This window comes from Podarcis vaucheri (genome assembly GCF_965113315.1).
Source record: "Podarcis vaucheri genome assembly, chromosome: 3".
NCBI classification, from domain to species: domain Eukaryota; kingdom Metazoa; phylum Chordata; class Lepidosauria; order Squamata; family Lacertidae; genus Podarcis; species Podarcis vaucheri.
Window position 1 is genome coordinate 48,567,834 of NC_138761.1, and position 20,759 is coordinate 48,588,592.

General features: G+C 38.7%; 1 protein-coding gene across 1 annotated transcript in view; it reads left to right on the forward strand.

Annotated features, from left to right (window-relative positions):
• The window catches only part of TARBP1 (tRNA guanosine 2 -O-methyltransferase TARBP1), a 36,740-nt gene that overhangs the window by 5,310 nt on the left and 10,671 nt on the right, over window positions 1-20,759 (forward strand). The window contains exons 4-24 of the mRNA XM_082214960.1: window positions 155-303; window positions 998-1,050; window positions 2,076-2,173; window positions 4,132-4,267; window positions 4,351-4,447; window positions 4,948-5,037; window positions 5,220-5,355; window positions 6,307-6,406; window positions 7,449-7,624; window positions 8,875-8,972; window positions 9,781-9,942; window positions 11,029-11,219; window positions 11,729-11,981; window positions 12,065-12,253; window positions 13,849-14,048; window positions 15,155-15,226; window positions 16,007-16,127; window positions 17,413-17,523; window positions 17,910-18,059; window positions 18,370-18,456; window positions 19,480-19,676. Of these exons, the coding sequence (XP_082071086.1) occupies window positions 155-303; window positions 998-1,050; window positions 2,076-2,173; window positions 4,132-4,267; window positions 4,351-4,447; window positions 4,948-5,037; window positions 5,220-5,355; window positions 6,307-6,406; window positions 7,449-7,624; window positions 8,875-8,972; window positions 9,781-9,942; window positions 11,029-11,219; window positions 11,729-11,981; window positions 12,065-12,253; window positions 13,849-14,048; window positions 15,155-15,226; window positions 16,007-16,127; window positions 17,413-17,523; window positions 17,910-18,059; window positions 18,370-18,456; window positions 19,480-19,676 (2,866 nt within the window). The remainder of the gene's footprint in view (window positions 1-154; window positions 304-997; window positions 1,051-2,075; window positions 2,174-4,131; window positions 4,268-4,350; window positions 4,448-4,947; window positions 5,038-5,219; window positions 5,356-6,306; window positions 6,407-7,448; window positions 7,625-8,874; window positions 8,973-9,780; window positions 9,943-11,028; window positions 11,220-11,728; window positions 11,982-12,064; window positions 12,254-13,848; window positions 14,049-15,154; window positions 15,227-16,006; window positions 16,128-17,412; window positions 17,524-17,909; window positions 18,060-18,369; window positions 18,457-19,479; window positions 19,677-20,759) is intronic.

A 20,759-nucleotide genomic window follows, 5' to 3' on the forward strand; every position in this document is an offset into this window, starting at 1 on the left:
AAAATGTGATTAGATGTAAATATATTGTGAAAACCTATAAAGGTACATATGAATAATATGTGTCCCTCCCTCCTTACTTCCTGCATACAGATAAAATATATGTTGAGATTACTGTCATTGTGTACCCTTGTAAAAATTCTATTTTTTGGAACAGATAGTTGGGTGTTTCACCCATCGTGGCATATGTGCATTTACAAAAGAATGTTTGAGAGTGAAAACAAAACATTGACAAAGGAAGGTGTAATTCACTTTCTTGACATCTGGCAAACAAAACATATCCCTATGTCACCAGGATTTTCAGAGGTAAAGTTTTCTTCCCTTTCTCCTCCTAAGATTTCCTGTATTGTACCTCCTGAAGTTTGCTCCTTTGCCTGTATTATCCTGGGGGGTGGGGGGAATGTTGAAAGTTTGCTGCTCTTGAAGGGAACATAAGGAAAACATAATTCTCTTCTTAAGCTCACCAGCTTGTCCACCAGTGTCTAGGGCATACGCTGCCTGGTTTGCTCTGATTATAAGGGCAAATAGCAACAATTGTTCCCATTACCCTAATAAGGTTCATCTCATTTTTGAGATGCAGGAAAAGTGGTAGTAAGTAGAATCTTTCTAGGCATAGCATTTTTGGTGATTAATTGTAATGGTAACAGATCTGCACTTTTATTTTTATTTTTAGGGGAATAGCCTCATTACATAATACAGTTCAGGAAATTCTTTCGTTTCTCTTACTCCCTGCTGTCATATATATAAATCTTTTGGAGTATCTTTTTCTTTAGCATGTTTATAAGGCTGATTCATAATTTCTTTACCCATTTTGTATATTGAATGTGTTGTAAAGCCAGATCCACAGTTTTTCTGTAGCAGAAATAAATTTTACAGTTTCATACTGACTTTTCTACTAATACAGGTCTGATTAAACATACATACATGTTTTGCAGGACAAATACCATTTTTGTCTGTGTTACAGCTTTTAATACAAGCACACTTTCTTTCTTTTTTTTAGTTTATTATTGGCCCTTTAATGGATGCTCTTTCGGAAAGCTCTCTCTATAGCAGGTAATAAATTATTCATTGACAACTTGTTGAATTTCTATAGATACTAAAAAATAAACAGATTTTTAAATGCCACTTACATAGGGCTGAATATTTGCAGGTATTTATGGATTTTCCTCCATTGAGGACAGGGATTGAAAAAAATCCCACCAGGTTTCATTGCCATAGAATTATGTAAATATATGGTGCACCTACATTTACAGTACTGCAGGCAGTTCTAAGTGTCCTATCCCACAAAAGATGAGAGAGAACTGAAGCAAGTACAGAAAACATTTCTCTCAGATTTCTAGATTTTTAGTGTTAAATGATGAGGATTATAATTATTAAAAAAAAAACCTTCCTAGGTGTGTTAGGAGGATGTTCTTTTGTTGGGATGGAAGCTTTTCTAAGTAGAGCAATTCTAAGTTCTGGAGTGGAAGTGGGAATCTGGGGCAGAACCACTGCCGCATCCAGAGGCTCGATGTGACCAGGGCTTCAGCATTTTTCTGCCTTCTTATTTCTGTATTCCTTACCCTTAAATTGTCCCACCCACTGAAACCAATGGGAGGGGAAATTAACTACACCAGCTTCAGACTAGTGTAGTTATGGGGTCTAATCTGCAGGGGGTACAGGGGACACATTTCCAACTTGTTCCATTTTGGCCCTTGCTATGGCAGTAGCAGCTGGTGCTGCTCATACACTTACACAGCTTTCTGTGGATGTACTGTGAGGTTTCTGGGATGGATGTACCTTCCTTTGACAGGGGTTAGAATTGCTCTGTTAATGAGTGGTTTACTAGCTCAGAATACTTTTGCTTATGAAAGAGGCTAGCTTTGATCCGATATATTGGTCTGATATTAAAGGTGGCCTTCCTTTTTAACAAAATGAAAACTTCTGTCAGTTAACCTGTAAGTTATTTTATACTTCAGTGTAACAAATATCTGTATAGAGGTTCTACTAGTGTGTAAACTGTATTTGTTTAATTGATAAAGTTCACAGTTTTGTCTTTGAATTTCTTCCACCATATTTCTCTGTTTTTAATTTAACAGGTTATCAGGTCAGATTATCGGAACCTGTCCTCCTTTAGGAATGAAATTGCAAATGTTCTTGGCTACCTTTTTCACAAGCCTCCCTGAAAAAGAAAAAAGTATGTTTATTTAATTTTTTTTAGAACAACACTTTTTAATGGCATTTAAGGCTAGATTTGGGTTCTCTTTTACACCTCCAACATTGGATCGACCCCTCCCCTTTTAAAAATCCATACCAGTTACCTGATTATTGGAAGGAACTTGTTTCCCTTAGCTCAGCTAGGGCCAAGCACCTGGCTTGACTATCTTACAGGCAAAACCTTTAACAAAAGAGCAAGTATAATTGGTACAATCACATTAATACAGAGGAGCTTCTACCTGAAGAGCAGGAATTTGAGCTGTGCATGCAGCAGCATAGGCACAGCGGCTGCAAAGGAAAGAGGAGGAACAAGGAAACACACTCCTGTGCCTCCAGAGACCCCAGGAAGTTCACAAGATTTGCAACAAGCACATCAATGCAGTCAGCCCCAGCACAGGCAACAAGCATAAAAATCTGCTCAGGAAATGGCCAAACTTACAACAAAGAAGAAAGCCAGCAAGTGACTATTTCTTGTCCATTAGGCATCCCTCCCCACCCCTGCATAAGACACAATGGTTCCGGGGGGAGAATGACAGCACAGCTCCCAATGCCCCCTATTTAAAATATTTTGATTTGGAATTGCATATAATTCATTCATGCCAAGTGGCCAAAGTAGGGAGGTGGTTGGAAAGAGAGGAAGTGGCTGTGTATGCCCAGCATATAAAGCCATCTCACTTAGACTTCCACCCTGCTTATGCCACGAGTCTAGCACAGTTAATGCAAAAAGTGCCTAGCCTTCATTCTCATAGCTTTGTTTACATGAATTCCCCTTGAGTATGGGTGGAAAGACTGGAGAAGCTGGTAACTACTGTGCAAGGGCACAGAGCCACCTCTGTTCTTGAATTGCTTCCTTCCTTCCTAACCTGACTGGAGATAGGAGGTCCTGAAGGGACCTTTACTTTTTTCTCATTTATTGTATTGTTATCTCATTGTCCAAAATATAGGGTGCCGTGTGTCTCTTCCCAGCCTTATCTTACACTCCTAACAAGCCCATGAGAAACATTAGGCTGAGAGAGACTGATTGGCTCAAGGTCACCCAATGAGCTTTATTGCTGAGCTAGGATCCTTGATCCTAGTCATACACTCTAAGCACTGCCCTACATTGACTTTCCTTTAGTTATGCTTTCCATGGTGGTTGGGGTCAGAATCTGAGGGAGATGGTAAAAGCGTTTACACTCAGGAATCATTCACGGTGCATAGTAGCTTTGTGGTGTTCTTCTGCCCATGTAAGTCAGCATGTGTACAGGGTCATAATGCTGCTCTGTCCTGCACCTGCTATGTGTCGTACAGACAGCAACAATTTTGTGTGAGGGTTGCATTCCTGGCCCCTGTGCATGTTGGGGGAGCCTGTCCTACCCCGTTTCACTCTGTCCCCATTCTGCCCTTCTTCTGGGTCCAAAAGGACCTGCACGTTGGCAGTCATGCAGCAATTGGACGTGTGCAAAACGGTTACCGCCTGTACTACCATGTTTTTCTCTGCTGTCACGTACATCTGAACCCGCAGTCAAACAAGCTGTTGAGGCTGGAATTAATGAAGAGATCATTTGGATTTAGGGAATGTAATTTATTTTCCCCCTTGGAAAAATGGCTTTCTGCTGCTGGGCTTACTTTTGGGGTTAGCATTGTTTTATGTTAGAATTTTAAAGCGTTAAAATCTAGATGTGGAAAATATGGAAACAATGAGGAGAGGCAGGACTGAGATGTGGAGATATGCTTCAGAGGTCCAGACTGTGGGGAGCTCTGAAAAAATAATAATTATAATTTGGATTATAATTTGGTCTTTTTTATTTTAGTTTTTTATTTTTAACTGGATTAGGATTGGATATATTAATTGGATGCTTTTTATTGGAAAATTAATAAAAATGTTTTTTTTTAAAAAAGCATTGTTTTATGTTAGATGATTTAACAAAAATCTTATTTTCCTTCCATTTTTTAAAGGTAGTTTTTTGTTAAAGTTTATACAGAAGATGAGCAATAGGCACTGGTGTGCTGTTCCAATTTTGTTTCTGTCCATGGCACTGGCAAATATTCCAGCATATAGAGTACTAGATACCGAAGGACTCCTAGCTCTGAGGTACCATTTTGAGTGTTGTTTGTGTGACTAGTCCTCAGTTCATTGTTTTAACTTTTCAAAGCATGTATCTTATCCGTTTGCAGAGATGTCCTGCAGTGCACCATGATCACCCATCAGATTCTCCTACGGGGAGCTGCTCAGTGCTATCTTCTTAAAGCAGCTATACTCTTGACAGATGTAGTAAGTCTTCCTATTCTGAAATATAGTTGCACTGGGAAAGGCATCAAATATTGCTGAGTGCTTTTATAAAGCTTTAGTGGATAAGGTTTGCTACTTCTTTGGATTAAAAGATACAGAATTTTAGAATCATTTGATTACCATTCTTAAATCTCAGGTGAAATGTTTTCCTCCTTTGCTTCATTTTTCTAGATGCCAAGTTTTCAGAAAACAAAGGCCACTGGCTTGGGCATTCTTAAACACACCATTGTGGCATTAAAATGCATGACTATCCTAAGTACTATATTAGACTTGCAATGACATCTTTGCATATTGCACCTTGCACATTGTTCTATTGGAACTGCTCTGTGTAGAACACTTGCATTGTGGTACTTTGCTATTAAGCTTCAAGGAGTTTGGAGTAGGGAGAGATGTGTAACATTGCAAAATGATTAACACAACTCTGAACCTAAATATTGTTTTTCTTGGTTTCAAATGAATATTACTTACATTTCTTTCCTTAGGAGAAAGTGTCCCTTTCAGATATTGCAAACTTCATTGTATCTCTGAAACCAGAGGAGTCATTAGGCAGAGGGACTGTTTTGTGGACAATGGTGAGAGAAGTGAAAGCAAACTATTGTGAAATTGGTTAGTCATTATGGCATTTTAGATGTGTATTATTATGATTACGATTAAGCCTTTTGTGTTTCTATGCTATAAACTGCCCTGTGATCTTTGTATATAAATTTAACAAATGAAACAAAAATAAATAGAAAAATCATTTTGTTTTTCTTAGCTTTGTAATTGGTTGCATGTAAATGACAAGCACTTTCGAAAGCCTTTAAACTGCAATGTGCCTCAAGACAAAACTGCATTAAGTGTTTATGCACAATCCCTTGTGGAGGATTATCTGAAAACACCTATAGCCAATTGTAAGTAGTTTTATAAATATTATAAATAATACTGTTTATGTAAGCGATGAGCACATTTGCTAAATAGTTCCATTCCTAAGGATTAAGGATTATTTAGCTCTGCATAAAAGTGTTTGGAACACTTGCTGGTTCATACATGATGTTGTTTTGAAGGTGGTGCTTTTTGAGGAGGGGTCGAAGATCAGAGGTAGATTGCAGTGTAATATATTTCTGCACACCTTACCAGTATCCCCAATTATGCTGAAATCCTTTGTTTGTGGGTTTCACTGCCCTACTGCTGGGACAATGCCACCAAGTTTGCTTTTGTATAGAAGCTCTTTGCAAATATTTATAAAGACTCAGATTTGATGAATTACATGCCTCCTAGCAAACCACTTTTGAATCCAAGAGGAGTTTGAAAAGCACTGGTGTGACATGCTGTTCAAAGCAAAAATGTCAAAAATCCCACTGTGTGTGCACAAGCCCTTCAGCATATATAAAGTAGCTCTTTGCTTCCTAGTCATTTTGTATTCATTTCTTGGGGTTTATCCCTCATTAAAATCACTAGGCATATTGTTCACTAATTTAGCTGGTAATAGGATTTCCAAAGTCCTGGTAAATTATTAAAATGACTGAAGTTCACAAGCGCAATTCTTATCTCAGTTGCTTCTGTGTTCTATTAACTAAAGAGTCTACTTCAAAGCATATCGTACAACAGCATTCATAAAAACAATCGGCTTCATTACTTATTTCATTTTATTTCTGTGCGTGACACTTCTGCCAGAGACTTTTAGCTACAGAATGCATTATCTCAGCATGTGTTCTCTAGCAAAGCCCCTTACCATCGTTGATCCTTCTCCCTTTCCCTCCAGAATGACTTTGCTGGCACAGGAGAAGCCAGCGGTGCTGACGCGGGGCCCCAGACTGTGGGCGCTCTCCAACATTGTAAAAACTAGTATTATTTTTTTACAGCTGCAGAAGACTGCCTTATGCCTGACTGGTTTGAAGCTAAACTTGTTGCTACGATGATTCTGTTGACTGCAGATGTGGAAGAGATGAAACATGTATACAGGTAGATACCCTGTTTTTTTGCATTTGCTTTGGATGTGGACCACAAGTCACTTGAGCTGGCTTTGTCCTATTAGCTTTAGTATATTACATCCAAGGAAAGGTTAGAGCTAAGTGGCATAATGTAAAGATTGTATATATATATATGAAATAGCACCAAAAAAATCCTTGGGTTCTTAAAACACTTTCTTAACAATGACATTTTAGTTTGTTGTAAATGAGCTGTTGGTCAGATTTGGTGTAAGGCAGCTCACAAATTGGCTTTAAGCACAGAGATGTTTGCTTGAATATTTTGTGGATTACCTTGCCTACATATTGCATAGAAATTTATTGTTTCTTTTCAGTGTGTGTGGACAAAGTAATTTGTACAGATAATAACAAACTTTTGTGACACAGCCAGTGTATTCAGAGGTATTTCAGGAGCTTTGAGTTTATAATTCCTATGAGCAACTGTGGATTGGTGGAGTGTTGACTTACTGTCTATTCATTGATTACTACCTAGAGGCTGGCACCATAAGAAAAAAAAAATACTTGATTGGTCATTTGTTTTTTAAGACAATTGAAAGTGGTTTGGGAGACCACATTGCATGTGTTTCTTCTGTTCCGCTGTTGTCTCTGGCCAAACAGGCTTTACAGATTTTCTAAATAATACAAGAGAGAATGAGAGAGACGGAGGGGGAGCCAAAAGTTGGTTATGTATCCCCAGTACAAGCAGCTTTCTGTCTTTCAAACTGCCTTCAGCTATCAAAAAAAAAACCTCCTGTCATCTGTTACTAACCACTGTTGTGTTTTCCCAGAGTATAAACAAATGTTGGAACATTTTGTGTATTAAGTTTGGTTTATCCACTCTTTAAAAATAACTAAATAAACAATGCCAGCACTGGGTCTTCAAATGTGACACCATGCCTGCTTGATAGCATACAGTGTAGGCTGAGGTATGTTCTCCTGCTTTTTGCTCAGCTGGAAGGTGAATGCAGTTTATCTCCCAGAAGTCAGCAATACAGACAGTGGAATATGTTTCTCTTTTTAATGTTTGTTTCGTGTAGTGTCAATGGCAGCACAGAACGGATTGAGCTGAAGGCTCTCCTAAACCCTCTACTAGATGTCTTGCTGAAACTTGGCACTAATCCCTACATCTCATCACTGAAAACCGATAAAAGCCTACAGCTGCTATTGAAGCTACTGCAGACTTGTTCAATCAAATGTTCCAGTCCACGAGTTGGTTAGTGGTATATTCAGTATGTTGCGCTTATGAATCTTGCCCTTCTAACTGGTGTAACAAAATTAGGCTAATAGACTCATAAATACAAATTGTAGTAAGTTGCTTTGAAACAGGAATTCACATGAAAAGCAAATGGCCGTATTAAAAATGTCCAGAATGCATCTAATAAGGAATTACTATAGTCTTAACAAACACCTAAATTCAGAGTTAACTTGGATACCACAGAAAAAAATAGGCATATTAAGCTACTGTGTGGTATACAGTTAGTGTTGATAGACCTGGTAACCTTTGTCCTGTTTTGCCTTATAAGTAGGGGTTCTATTTTTCTTCAGAATGAGGCATACAGAATGAAAAGTACTTCTAAAATTTAATTGTTGTTATCAACATCTTTGTGGGTTTGATCAAGAGCTTTGGTAAAGGTGAAGGGGGCTGGTGGAAGTTCTTTGCTGCCCCATCCTCCCATCAGCAGGCCCCCAACTTCCCCACCCCACCCCAAAGTCCTTACTGAAGGTCCTGGGACCCTGCTGAAAGGGCTGCCCTGTGGCACAGGAGGGTGGGGAGAAAGGGAGAAGTTACCTCTACTTTTCAGGGATCTCTCCCTACACCTGGCATCCCAGCCTCTGCCCCACATTCCGCCTCATTCAACAGGGACGCCTGTCCACAGGGAGAAGCTTTTCAGGGCAGCGGAGGAAGGGAGAGGATGGAAAAGCTTGATTCTATCAGCCCCTTTCAGCATGCTTTATCTCTGAATTAATTCTTTAAAATTGCCATTCAAAATGGCCCCAAGAGCTGCCTTTAGAATGCCAGACATTTGGAAACTGGGGTGATCCATAATGCAGTCTACTTTTTTTTAGTAAAAGCATGCAATTTAGGGACTGTGAACTGTCATTTGGGGGGGGTCTGTCATTTTGAATGATATATCCTATTATATGCTTTACCGTGGTAATTTCATTGTGTACTACATCACATGTGTATGATACTGTAAGCCTGCAACATTTAACTTGTGCGCATTCAGCTTTTACGCACATGGCAAAAACTCTAAATCCTAAATAAAATGGGGCAGAAAGCAGTCAGGGTTCCTGGACTTTGGCAATCCTACTTGCCCTTGAACCCAGTGAGTTTTGGCTAGACACAATTTTGGTTTTAGGGGCAATCCCTGGAATTCAACTCCTGTGTAAATTGCAGGATTACTGTTCAGCTTTGAGAATAATGGTACTACCAGTATTTTAATTAAATGTATCTTCATACAGATGGGATAATAGCATTTCTCCAGAATTCATTTATGACTGCCACAGAAAGTATTTTGGATTTTCTCCTCAGAAGACTTACAGCAAATGAATTAAATACCGTAAGTACTTAGTGTAAATATTGGCTTGGAATTATTATTATTTTAATTCAGAAGGGTAGCAATATTGTGAAAGTGTATTCATTTGGAATGTTCAGAAAAATATTTAAAAGAGAAATGCTTTGTCAACAAACATTGTGAAAAGCATTTACCAAAACAGATGTTTTAAAATTTCTCTCTAGCCATGTAAAAATATTTGAAACCAATTGCAAAAGTACAGATCCAGTCACACAGTTAAAATGAGTATGTTGGAGGACAAGTTATTGTGATGGAGGAGCTGGTGTTGTATTCACATTGGTTTTTAACTAAAGTTTAGTGCAAACCAGGCCATTGAGGCTGTTAGATTAATGTGAAGCAGTTGCCTGTCATAACTTGAGCAGAATGTGGGGATGGATGGGGACATGCAGACCTTTGATTCTGTGACCTGCTCTTGCATGCTGCCTGCCTGCACATTCGTGCATACATTAGGACTCTGTTAATGCTTTGAAGAGCTCTCTGCAGAACAAGAATGATTAGATCTGGATCTAATTAACCATCAACATAGTTTTGCATGCCCAAATGTATCTTGTAGCCTTCTGTGTCATATGGCAATCTGCTTTTGAAACAGAGATTTGTTTGTTTGTTTGTTTTCAAGGCAGTCCATGGTGTGGCCTGGAGGCAACATGCCAGTTAAAGAAAAGTCCAAAATTATACTAAGCATGTCTAAAGTAGCTACTTTGGAACTTGGCATTAATATTAAAGTAACTAATTGTGGAGACTGTATCTCCTCGGTATTATTTTAATTGACACCTGTAATAACATATCCCTTCAGATTTCAGATCTGCAGCGCTGTAATTTATATCTAGAAGTGTTGTCAGAGCTGATGAACATTTGCTCAGTCAATGGCTGGAAAAAAGGACCATCGATCTGCAGCTTCATCTCCTCTCTGATAAATACCTCTCTCTGCAGTGTTCAAGAGGGAAATAGTGAAAAGGTAATTTTGTCTTAAGTCGAGTCATAATGCTTAGGCACAGTGCACATATTTTCACAAAATACTTCTTTGTACTACTTTTGAAGGCAGAGGAGAGCAGCTTGGATTTAAAAATGTTGTGGCACTCTTCTGTTTACAGTAGAAAACCAGATACTCTTGATATGCCATAATAGATACAGATACATTTACCAACTAATGTTTTCCAGTTTTCTGATGTGTAGTCTAAAAGTAATGAAAACAGACTGTGGTCAGATATCACCATTTTTAGTGCTGTATTGAAATAAGACCGGATCAGTTTATTAGGGCCAGGATCCAAAGAGCCGTGAAACTGATTACGTGAGCCAAGTGCCCTCCATGTCTAATGGCAAATTGCTTTTGAAAGTGGGTGGGAAGTTTCAAAAAGAATTTGTGATGTCGCTTTGGCTCCAAACCAGTACAAAATACCTCAGTGTAGCTAGTGAAAAGGAATGTAAAGTGAGACTCACACACTTCTCTATTTGTGCTTTGATATCAAGAGTTTGGGCAATAGGTATAAAAAGAAGAAAACCTTGAAATAAAACGTGGCCATGTTTTCTGATAATCATCTTGTGTTAGATGGTTCACGTGGCAATTATACAAATCCTTACAATTTGACATTAGAAGGAAATAGAGTCCCTGCCTAATTCCATACCCAGCCTGCTGCTTTCCTCCAACCCAAAGGCAACACCTTCCTTCAGGCCAGTCTTCATATCCTACTTTCGCTGTACAGACCCTGTTTACATCCCTTTGTCTCAATCTTGTGTCTCTGCACAACATTAATTTAATCTATTCAAACCACCTGGCAGCTGGGGGAGGAAAAGGGGCTTCTCTTCATCTACCTCATTTGCTGAACAGCTACATATAAAATGTGTCACTTATTTGAGTTTTTTAAATTAAACTATTTAATATATTTAAGAGTCAAAGGGTAACGCTCCTATGTGGAACAGACCTTTTATTCTATATTCAGGCTGGTATAATTATTTTTATTAAATTTTTTATGTTTATTTTTTCCATACTTTATCAGAACACATTGTAAGAGTTTGAAAATTACCTGTGTAACTTCGCTTTCAGGAGGTAAAACTTGGGGAACAGATTCAGAAGGTAGTGAGTATGGCATCGCTAAGTGTGATTTGTGAAATTATTGATCAGAAGCCAGATCTTCAGCTTGAATCTCTCCCAGCTGTTGAAACCCTAAAAACAACTATTTCCTGTGCTCAACTTAACCATGTATTAAAGAAGCCTTGCAGTATGGAAAAAGATAGGTATTTGTGTTAATCACTTTGTTTAACAAATTTTAATTGGAGAGAAATCTACTATTATAACTTCTATCTGTTTTCTTAAATCCTACCTTTATATATATATATATATAAAAGCAGAATACCTTAAAGGCTTCTTTAGTCTTCTGCCATTCCTGTTCTAGATGTGTTCCTATTATCCCATTTCCTAATACGTAAGCATTTTACTCTTAGGATGTAGACTGCAATCCTAACCATGTCTATTCAGGAGTAAGTCCCATTGATTTATATGAAGTTTAATCCCAGGTAAGTGAGGTTAGGATTGCAGCCTTAGTTAAATACTATGTGATCGTGAGCTTGGAAGTATGTTCCCAGTTATGTCTGTGGGGTTGTGCTGTTAATTAATTTTATTGGGTCTTGAGCTGTTGCTAGACATTAAATTTAGTCTATTCCTTTCCTTGGAGTACAATACAACACATTTCTCTTTTTTTAAAAAAGCAAAGGTGAACTGAAATATTTTTCAACTTTTATTACAGTTATCTTGAAGAGCCAGCATCTCATCAAGGATGGGGGAAAATTGTAGCGTGTTATATACATGATCAGTGGGTTTGTCTTCATTTTGTTCTAAATAATTATCAAAAGCTTTCTAAGGACAAATATATAGAGCACTTTTTGCCAGATGTTCAAAAATGCACAAGAATTTTACAGTCTGCGCTGGAAGCAGTGACGATTCTTCCTTCTGATCATATCTTACCTGTGTTTCATTCCATGAAAATAGTCGTTTCCAAGGTAAAGGGTTTAAAACAATGTATGAATTTATTACATGGCTTTATATTTTATGAAAAACTAAATGCTACTTCTTTTGTCTTTAGCTTATGGAATCCTCTGAATCTCTGTGCATAGAGGCTTTTGACTTAGCATGGAAAATTATATTTGCTCTTAGTAACACACAGCTGATCTTTTGGCCTAATCTAAAAGCTTTTGTTCAGTTTGTGTTTGATCCTGAAATTCTTGCTGCCGCAGCAAAGAACAAAAGTCAGGCATACACCAGGATAAAAGAGGTAAATGTTTTACATTTCTTGTTCTTCCTGCAATCTCTATTCTTGGCAGTTGTGTTCAGATTATCGTATCTCAGTTTGTTAACCTGAGGTGTGCACAAGTGTTCTGCTTCTGCACATAGCCCTTGAGCCATGGTTAAACTTGGAATCCCCTGGTTAACTGGGAAACTATTGTTACTAACACCGGAAGAAGCCTGAATCAAATCATTGTTTTAATCTGGTTTAATATCCTAGGTTGTTCTGGAGCTGGTAACCTAGTTTCCCAGTTCAGAGATTCTTCGATCAATTAGAGACTTTCTGATATAATGGCAGCTCATGTGAAAGGGCCCTGTGCCCAGGCAAAATCTTATGCTATCTTGTTTAAGAACTATGATTTTCAAAACTTGCTCATAATCTTTAATTGAGCTTTCCCCCAGGTCAGCATGAAGCAAGTATATGGAAGCTTGGTTGCTGTTATGTTTTTAACCACTAAATCTATGGATGTAGCTCAGTAGTAAAGAATATGCTTTGCATGCAGAAGGTCATAGGTTCAATTCCTGGTACGGTTGGGAGAAACTCCTCCCTGAAACTACAAAAGCTGCTGCCACTCAGTGTAGACAGTATTGAGGAAGATGGACCAATGGTCTCACTTGGTACAAGGCCACCTGCTATGTACCTGTCAGGGAACTGCCATCAGCTCAGAGGCGAGAGGTGGAAGGGCAGTTGTGTTACAGGGAGCCTCCGAAGATCTTGCAAAGCAGTTCTTCCTCTGGCGAGTGGGGAAGGGGCGCAGGGATCAGAAGATGCTAGGGAGAGCCTCAACACCGAGCCTGAGCAAAGCGGAGGGGAGACAAGTCCCCCTTTGCCAGCGCCCACTGCGCTGTAGGTTTGGGCACAGAGAGGGGAGAAGAAGGACAGGGGTCACATGACTGTTATGCTGGGGAAGGTATAAGGACCGCCCACTCCCAGATTCTGCTAGCGACTGAGCAGACATGGACTTGCGACACTCTGCACTGAAAATAGTTTTGTACAGATAATAAAGCCTGGAAAAGACAGATTGGAGTCTTGCCTGTTTGCAACCACACCAGCACCTGACAGTACTTATGCAGAAGATAAGCTGCCTCCCATCAGACTTGTGTAAAATGACAGCTAAGGATATAAACTATGTATGCTATACAGTCAAACCTCGGGTCCTGAACACCAAAAACTGGGAAATAAAGCCTCCAGTTTTTGAATATTTTTTGGAAGCCAAACATCCAACGTGGCTTCCGCTGAGTGCAGGAAGCTCCTGCAACCATTCGGAAGCAGCGCCTTGGTTGTCGAACATTTCAGAAGCTAAGCGGGCTTCCGGAACAGAGTATATTCAGCAACCGAGGTTTGACTGTATAACTATATAAACTATGTATGCTTTTGTTTTACTTCAAATCCATGTTTCTTAAACTTCTTAAAATGCAAGAGAGTATATGAGAAAAATGTTACTTAAACAGTAGTATGCAAAATGAACTTTTAATGCTAACTTCCTTTTACAGAAGTACTCATTTGTACCCACTGAAACAAGACTATTTTAAAATATGCTAAAACCGGTAAATGGTTGAAATGATTTCCCCCCCTTCTTTAAGATCATATTTCAGATGATTGAAATGTCTTCAACGAGGACTGGCGTCTTTAATATGTTGTTGACTTACTGCTGTCAGTCTTGGCTATTTCCTACTTCCGATGACCCGAATGCTGTTGAAAAGGCTTTTTCAAATGCTAGCAATTACAGTGAACTTGTCGTAGAGGCCTGTTTATTTGGAACTGTTTTCAGGCGTGATCAAAGGTAAAAACAAAAGCAATGTTACTTTTGTGTTGCACTTGGGAAATGTATTGCTGATTTATGTAATAATTTCCAGAGTTGTTTTTTGTTGTAGCAAAAATAACAAAGGGTTTTATCCAATGGTGTCTATACAGAAGGGGAACAAAGTTTCACTTGAGCAATGGGGCTTCCCTTTCCTCTTCTACTGCCTCCAGCTCTCTGCATAACCCCAATACAGGCATACCTTGGTTTTCGAACAGCCTAGTTCTTGAACATTTTGGCACCCGAAGAATTGAAAGCTGGAAGTGATTGTTCCGGTTTTCGAACATTCTTTTGGAAGCCGAACATCTGATGGGGCTTACACAGCTTCCGATTGGCTGCTGGAGCTTCCTGCAGCCAATCAGAAGCCGCACTTTGGTTTTCGAACACGTTGGAAGTCAAACGGACTTCCGGAACGGATTCCATTCAACTTCTAAGGTACGACTGTATTGGCTCGAGGGTTTAGGGATCCTCCTCAGGAGATCTTGAGCCTGGAGGGAGAAGAGGAAGAGGATATCCTGTTGTGCAAGCAGGACTTCAAAGTGTCTTGTGTCATCTTAAAGATCACTACATTTATTATATATTATTTTGCATGGATCTGTACCACAAGACTTTTTGTTGTCCTTATGAATTTATCTATTTTTTAATTATTTTATTAAACGCAAAATGAAGCATAAACAAAATCCTCACAGGAAACAGGTTAGAAATATTGAAGCAGAGACAAAATGGGGGTCAGAGATATTAACAATACATACCAGACTTTTCATATAATAGAAATTATAACAAGTCTATAAAAATAAAAACATGGAGATGTTAACATGGAGAAATTAAGGAAATTTCTCAGGGTAGAGAACTACATTTCCAGCAAACCTTAGTTTCTGAAGCTCTGCACAAATTTCCTGCTTTATTGTATCATCCATGTATAGGCTGGGGGTGAAGGAGATTGTTATGATTATGATGTTTATGTTAATAATGCAGAACAAAGAAATTTCTCCCTTTTATGTGGATTTCTGATGGCAGGGAACCTTAAACTATAATAAGTAAATATTGAAAAAAAATCTATCTTTTCTTCTCCTTTTAAATACATCAAGACTCGTTCAGGAAGTATGTGCTTTTATAGAAAATCTTGGAGATGAATGTGCAGCAAATGTTGTTACAGAAAGGTCGGTATTTTGTCACCTGGTTTTATAATAGTTATAATTCACTGTATCTGTACCATTCATAACATTCATCTCCCCACTTCTGTTTCTTCTGAATCATTGTTTCCTGAATTGTGCTTCAGAAAAAATTATCTAAACAGTAGGGTGCTAGGAAGTCATCATGAAAAAGAAAATAACAAGGAAACTGTGCTCTTACAAACATTATAGCCAGGATCCAGAGAACTGCACAACTAGTTTTGTTCATCCAGTGGGATTCTGGGCTTGTGTGTTTTGAACAGCAGTCTTCCATGCTTTTGAAACTGAGGAGAGTTTCAAAAGTTGTTTGCTATTTGAAGATGGGAAGTGAAAAATCCTCCTAGGCATGTCCCAAGCCTTTTGGACATGTGTAAAATAGCTCTTTAGATTTTATTTCCATGATATGGTCAAACAGAAACAGCATGTTGAGCTAGGTAAATTCTTAGTCTTGCTATAAGAGCCACATTTGGCTCCCCCAGCCTCAGATTCCTCATTCCTGATCTATGGCATAAATCATGCTGGATAGCTTCAACAAGATTAATTCTACAGTTTCAAACTTGATCCTGGTAGGGCATCTGCCTGTAAAAATGCAAGTGTTTGATTTATCCTAGAAGCCCAGCCAAATTAGAAAGGGGGGGGGGCAATTATTGTGTCTCCCTTAAGTATATGTTTGCACCACTGAAATATAAAGCTGAAATGGGGAGTGACTCATGCAAAAAAAGGGAGCACACGGTCAGAGGAATAAAAAAGTAATATATTGTATTACAGTACGAACAGGGATGACCATTATGTGAGAGTTTGCGCCATCAAATTTCTGTGCTTGCTGGATGAGACAAATACATTGCACAAGAAGTTTATAGAAGACTTTGTGATGAAACTACTTGATAGGGTAGGTATCTGTTTATGGTGCTTTGTGCATATGTCTTGGCTTTGACAATTGGACTCCTCTGGTTGCTGGGGACATAGCAGCCCCCCTACCCTCACAGAGGTTGTTTCCATACTGTTACTATTTTGTGGCAATCATGCCCTTCATTTCTTTGCTTGCTTTGCTGTCATTGTAGCTTGTAATAAAGATAAGATGGAAAATGATGGAAAATGTGAAAGCCTGGGATGTGTGAGTGAAGCAGCTTATCCAAAAGTTGCTGCTTATATAACACCTATTACCGTATTTTTCGCCCTATAGGACGCACTTTTTTCCCTTCAAAAATGAAGGGGAAATGTGTGTGCGTCCTATGGAGCGAAGACGCCATAGCCCAGCGACCCTCTCCCGGCTGGAGAGGTGACACGCGGCTATGGCAGGAGCCTCTTTAGCCACGCGCCACCTCTCCAGCCGGGAGAGCACATACAGGGCTAAAGAAGCCATAGCTCCACGACCCTCTCCCAGCTGGAGAGATGATGCACGACTATGGCAGCAGCCTCTCCGCTGCGTGCCTTTCCGCTGCTCCCCGACCTGGTGGGCTTCCCCCCGCCAGCCCCAAAGAGCAGGTCAAAAGGAACCTGAAGCCTGGAGAGCAAGAGGGGTCAGTGTGCACCAGGCTTCCAAGGTAGCCGCCTGAAGGCGACTGAACGGCACCTTGTTTTAGAAGGGGAAAACAAGAGGGGGGGATTCTCCCCCTCTCTGCGCAGCACCGCTTCGCTGAAGGGGCACTGGGCAGAGAGGGGGAGAATTATTATTTTTTGTTCTCCCCCCTCTAAAACAAGGTGCGTCCTATTGTCCGGTGGGTCCTATAGAGCGAAAAATACAGTAATCATGGGGCAAGATATACAGCATCATTGTGTTAGCTGCTTCAGAATATGTAAGATTGCTCCTGAAGAAGGAACCAGTTCCAAAACTAGATTGAGCTACACTAAACTTGAATGGTTGTCGCTTTTGAGAACCAAAACTCCTTTTTGCATTCTGTGTATACTGTAGGTATCTACAGCATTCAAATCCAGGATCTATTTCTGCAGCTAGAGTACTGTCGTCTTTATGAGAGTTGTGTACAGGGTCTTCCTTACTTGTGAATCGCTGCATTCGGTGATCTTTCATCCAGCTTGGAGGTGCTAGGAAGAAGTATCCTGCACCTGCTGTCCCTTTGAGCTAGACTCTCCCTTGTGATTAACCTTTTCAACCAGAACTGAAAGAAACTAAAGTACCAAAGCATTCAGCTTGAGCAAATTTATATTCTCTGCAGGGTGAACTCATGTCCAAATCAAAAAACCGCTATTATGTGAACTCCTTACAACACAGAATTAAAAATCGACTGTGGCAGACATTGCTAGTTCTGTTTCCAAAACTTCACGAGGTACTGTTTTTCACAGCATTTGTTTTTATTACTTATTTTATTACTTATGAAGGAAAAGTTAATTAATAAAACAGCTTTTTTATTTATAAAATGGGGTGCATAGTACCTCAAGTATGTAAGACTTCCTTCCAGCATATAATTCCCCTAAGAAGAATTGCTTAGAATTAAGAAGGTAGGTTGCTTTTGTGGCTGTACTATTAGTTTTCTTAACTGACTGGCTAAATTGAAATGATTCATTTGCTCTTTTACTGCTTTTTATTTTTTTGGTTTGTTGTCTGTTTTGAAAGAAAACCCTTTTAAAACCCTAGGAAGGAAAGAGTTGTGTGTGTGTGATTGATGAAGTAGCTTTACAATATAATTGATTTCATACGTGTTATTTTATCTAGGATATTTTAACAAGAACTATTGACAGGATTCTACAAGCTGGACATAGTAATAATCAAGCATCAGTAAAGTACTTAATAGAATGGAATATCATATTGATTCTACATAAGTTACCTCATTTTCTTCAAAAGTTCTGGGATTGTTTTAACTATGTGAGTAGTAAGGTATTTAGTTGTTCAATTGTGAATAAATCATATATGTTTTTATTGAGTCCTCAAGTACTTTTCAAGTATTAATTTTGTTTTTCTTAAATGGATTCCAGGGACAGGGGTAACATTTACCATTGAATATATTGACACTGATAATATATGTAATAATTGTGTTAAAGCAGTTAAGCCGCTGTAATACGCAGGCATGAATGATTGTTTCTGGGTTCAAATTTGGTTGATAAGCTGTAATTAAACTATAAGGAACTACATGCATTGGGAAACCTTGATACTAACACATGGCTTATTTTTCCAGGGTGAAGACCAGCTTAAAACGAGCATTTGCACATTTTTAGCAGTGATCTCACATTTTGACATAATTCTCCAAAATATATCTGAGAAGGTACATTTTTTTGGTTGAAACTAAGAAATGGGGTGTAGGGAACAAATAATAATAATCCGCTAACTATATCTTGTTGAGGTTACTGCAATGTGTTTTACGGGGCTGCCTTTCAAGACCACTCAGAAACTTTAAAGACCAAGGCCTATCTACTCCAAACCAGTGGCAAACCACTGTATAGCAATTACAAGCCAACTAGCAGGGTATGAGTGCAGTAGCTGTCTCTCCTGCTGTTAATCCCTTAGCACAGGCATAGGCAAACTCAGCCCTCCAGATGTTTTGGGACTACAACTCCCATCATCCCCAGCTAATAGGACCAGTGGTCAGGGATGATGGGAATTGTAGTTTCAAAACATCTGGAGGGCCGAGTTTGCCTATGCCTGCCCTAGCAGCTGGTATTCAGAGATATGCTGCCCCTGATTCTGGAGGTAGAATATGGTTATCATGACTAGTAGCTGCTGATAGCTCTGTCCTCCATTAATTCGTCTAATCCCCTTTTAAAGCCACCTATATTCGTGACCATCACATCTTGTGGTAGCAAATCCCATAGTTCAGCTATATGCTGTGAAGTAGTACTTCATTTTGTCCATTCAACTTAATTAGATGACTTGGTTCAGGTATTTTGAGAAAAGGAGAAAAAACTTTCTGTATCCATTTCCTCCACACCTTACTCATCTTACCCCTCCTGGCATAATAATAATAATAATAATTTTTTATTGTTTATTTAAATTAATTTACATTTGCGGAGTTACATGTTGGTTTATAATGCTGCAAGTTAGCTAAGAGTTGAAGGCTATGCATAGAAGAATAATTTTATATGGACTAAAAGCTGGAGTAAATCTTATGTTTTGATGTAGGAGTTCTTGATAAAACTTTAGTTGAACTTCCCGCTCATTGCCGTGTCAATTTAAAATTGTTTCACATTAGGAATTAGATGAGTTATAGATATATGACTTCTTACATATAGTTGTATTACTTCTTACAAGAAATGTATGAACTACTAAAGGAATGCCTTTCTCCCTCTAGACACCAGCCTTAAAGAAAGCCCTCGTCGTTGTTCTACAGTGGTGCTTCCATCACAATTTCAGTGTTCGACTGTATGCTTTAATTGCCCTTAAGAAAATTTGGGGAATGTGCAAAGCATTGTGTGTGGAAGATTTTGAAGCTTTAGCTCCAGTTATTGAATGTAGTCTCAATCAAGCAGAAAGCATGCATGGAACAGGGTTAGTAGCACATAATTCTTTTAAAATACTGCTATGAAACTAGTGATGCTCCAAAGTGAAAACACTTTCTATTTTTTTTTTTTTTATAATAATTTTTATTACGTTTTTTACAGAAATAACAAAGAGATCAAAAAGTAAGAAGAAAAAAAAAAAAGACCAGAAAAAAAGGAAAAAGAAAAACACGACCATTTCGATAACTCATTTCAAATTTCCATTGGACTTCCCCCATCCCTCGCAGAATGCATTTCTTAACAATAAATTTATCAGCAAATTATATCCTTATTTCGTATGTTTCTTTCTATTTTCAATTTCAGTTTAAATTTAAATCTCTTGATCAATATATACTCTGGGCAATATACCATAATATCGTTTTTACCCATTTAAACCTTGATTCTTTCATAAATCTTGTCAAATTTCATAAATAATTAAGTTTTGTTACTGGGGCTAGATTCCCAATCACACGACATCTTATGTTTCATATAACTTATAATACTTTTGCAAATAGTCTTTAAATTTTTTCCAGTCCTCCTCCATTGCTTCTTCTCCCAAGTCTCGAATCCTTGCAGTCATCTCGGCTAATTCCATGTAGTTCATCAGTTGCGTGTGCCAGTCCTCCAGTGTGGGCAAATCTTGGGTCTTCCAATGCTTAGCGATAAGAATTCTTGCTGCTGTTGTAGCGTACATAAAAAAAGTTCTATCCTTTTTAGACACCTTCTGGCCGACAATGCCCAGAAGGAAGGCCTCTGGTTTCTTGGGAAAAGTGTACTTAAACACCTTTTTTAACTCATTATAAATCATTTCCCAGAAGGCCTTCAGTCTTGGGCAGGTCCACCAGAGGTGAAAGAATGTTCCCTCAGCTTCCTTGCATTTCCAACATTTGTTATCGGACAAATGGTAAATCTTAGCTAGCTTAACCGGGGTCATGTACCACCTGTATACCATTTTCATAATGTTTTCTTTCAAAGCATTACATGCAGTAAACTTCATACCGGTGGTCCATAACCTTTCCCAGTCATCAGACATAATATTATAACCAATGTCCTGAGCCCATTTTATCATTGCTGATTTAACTGTCTCATCTTG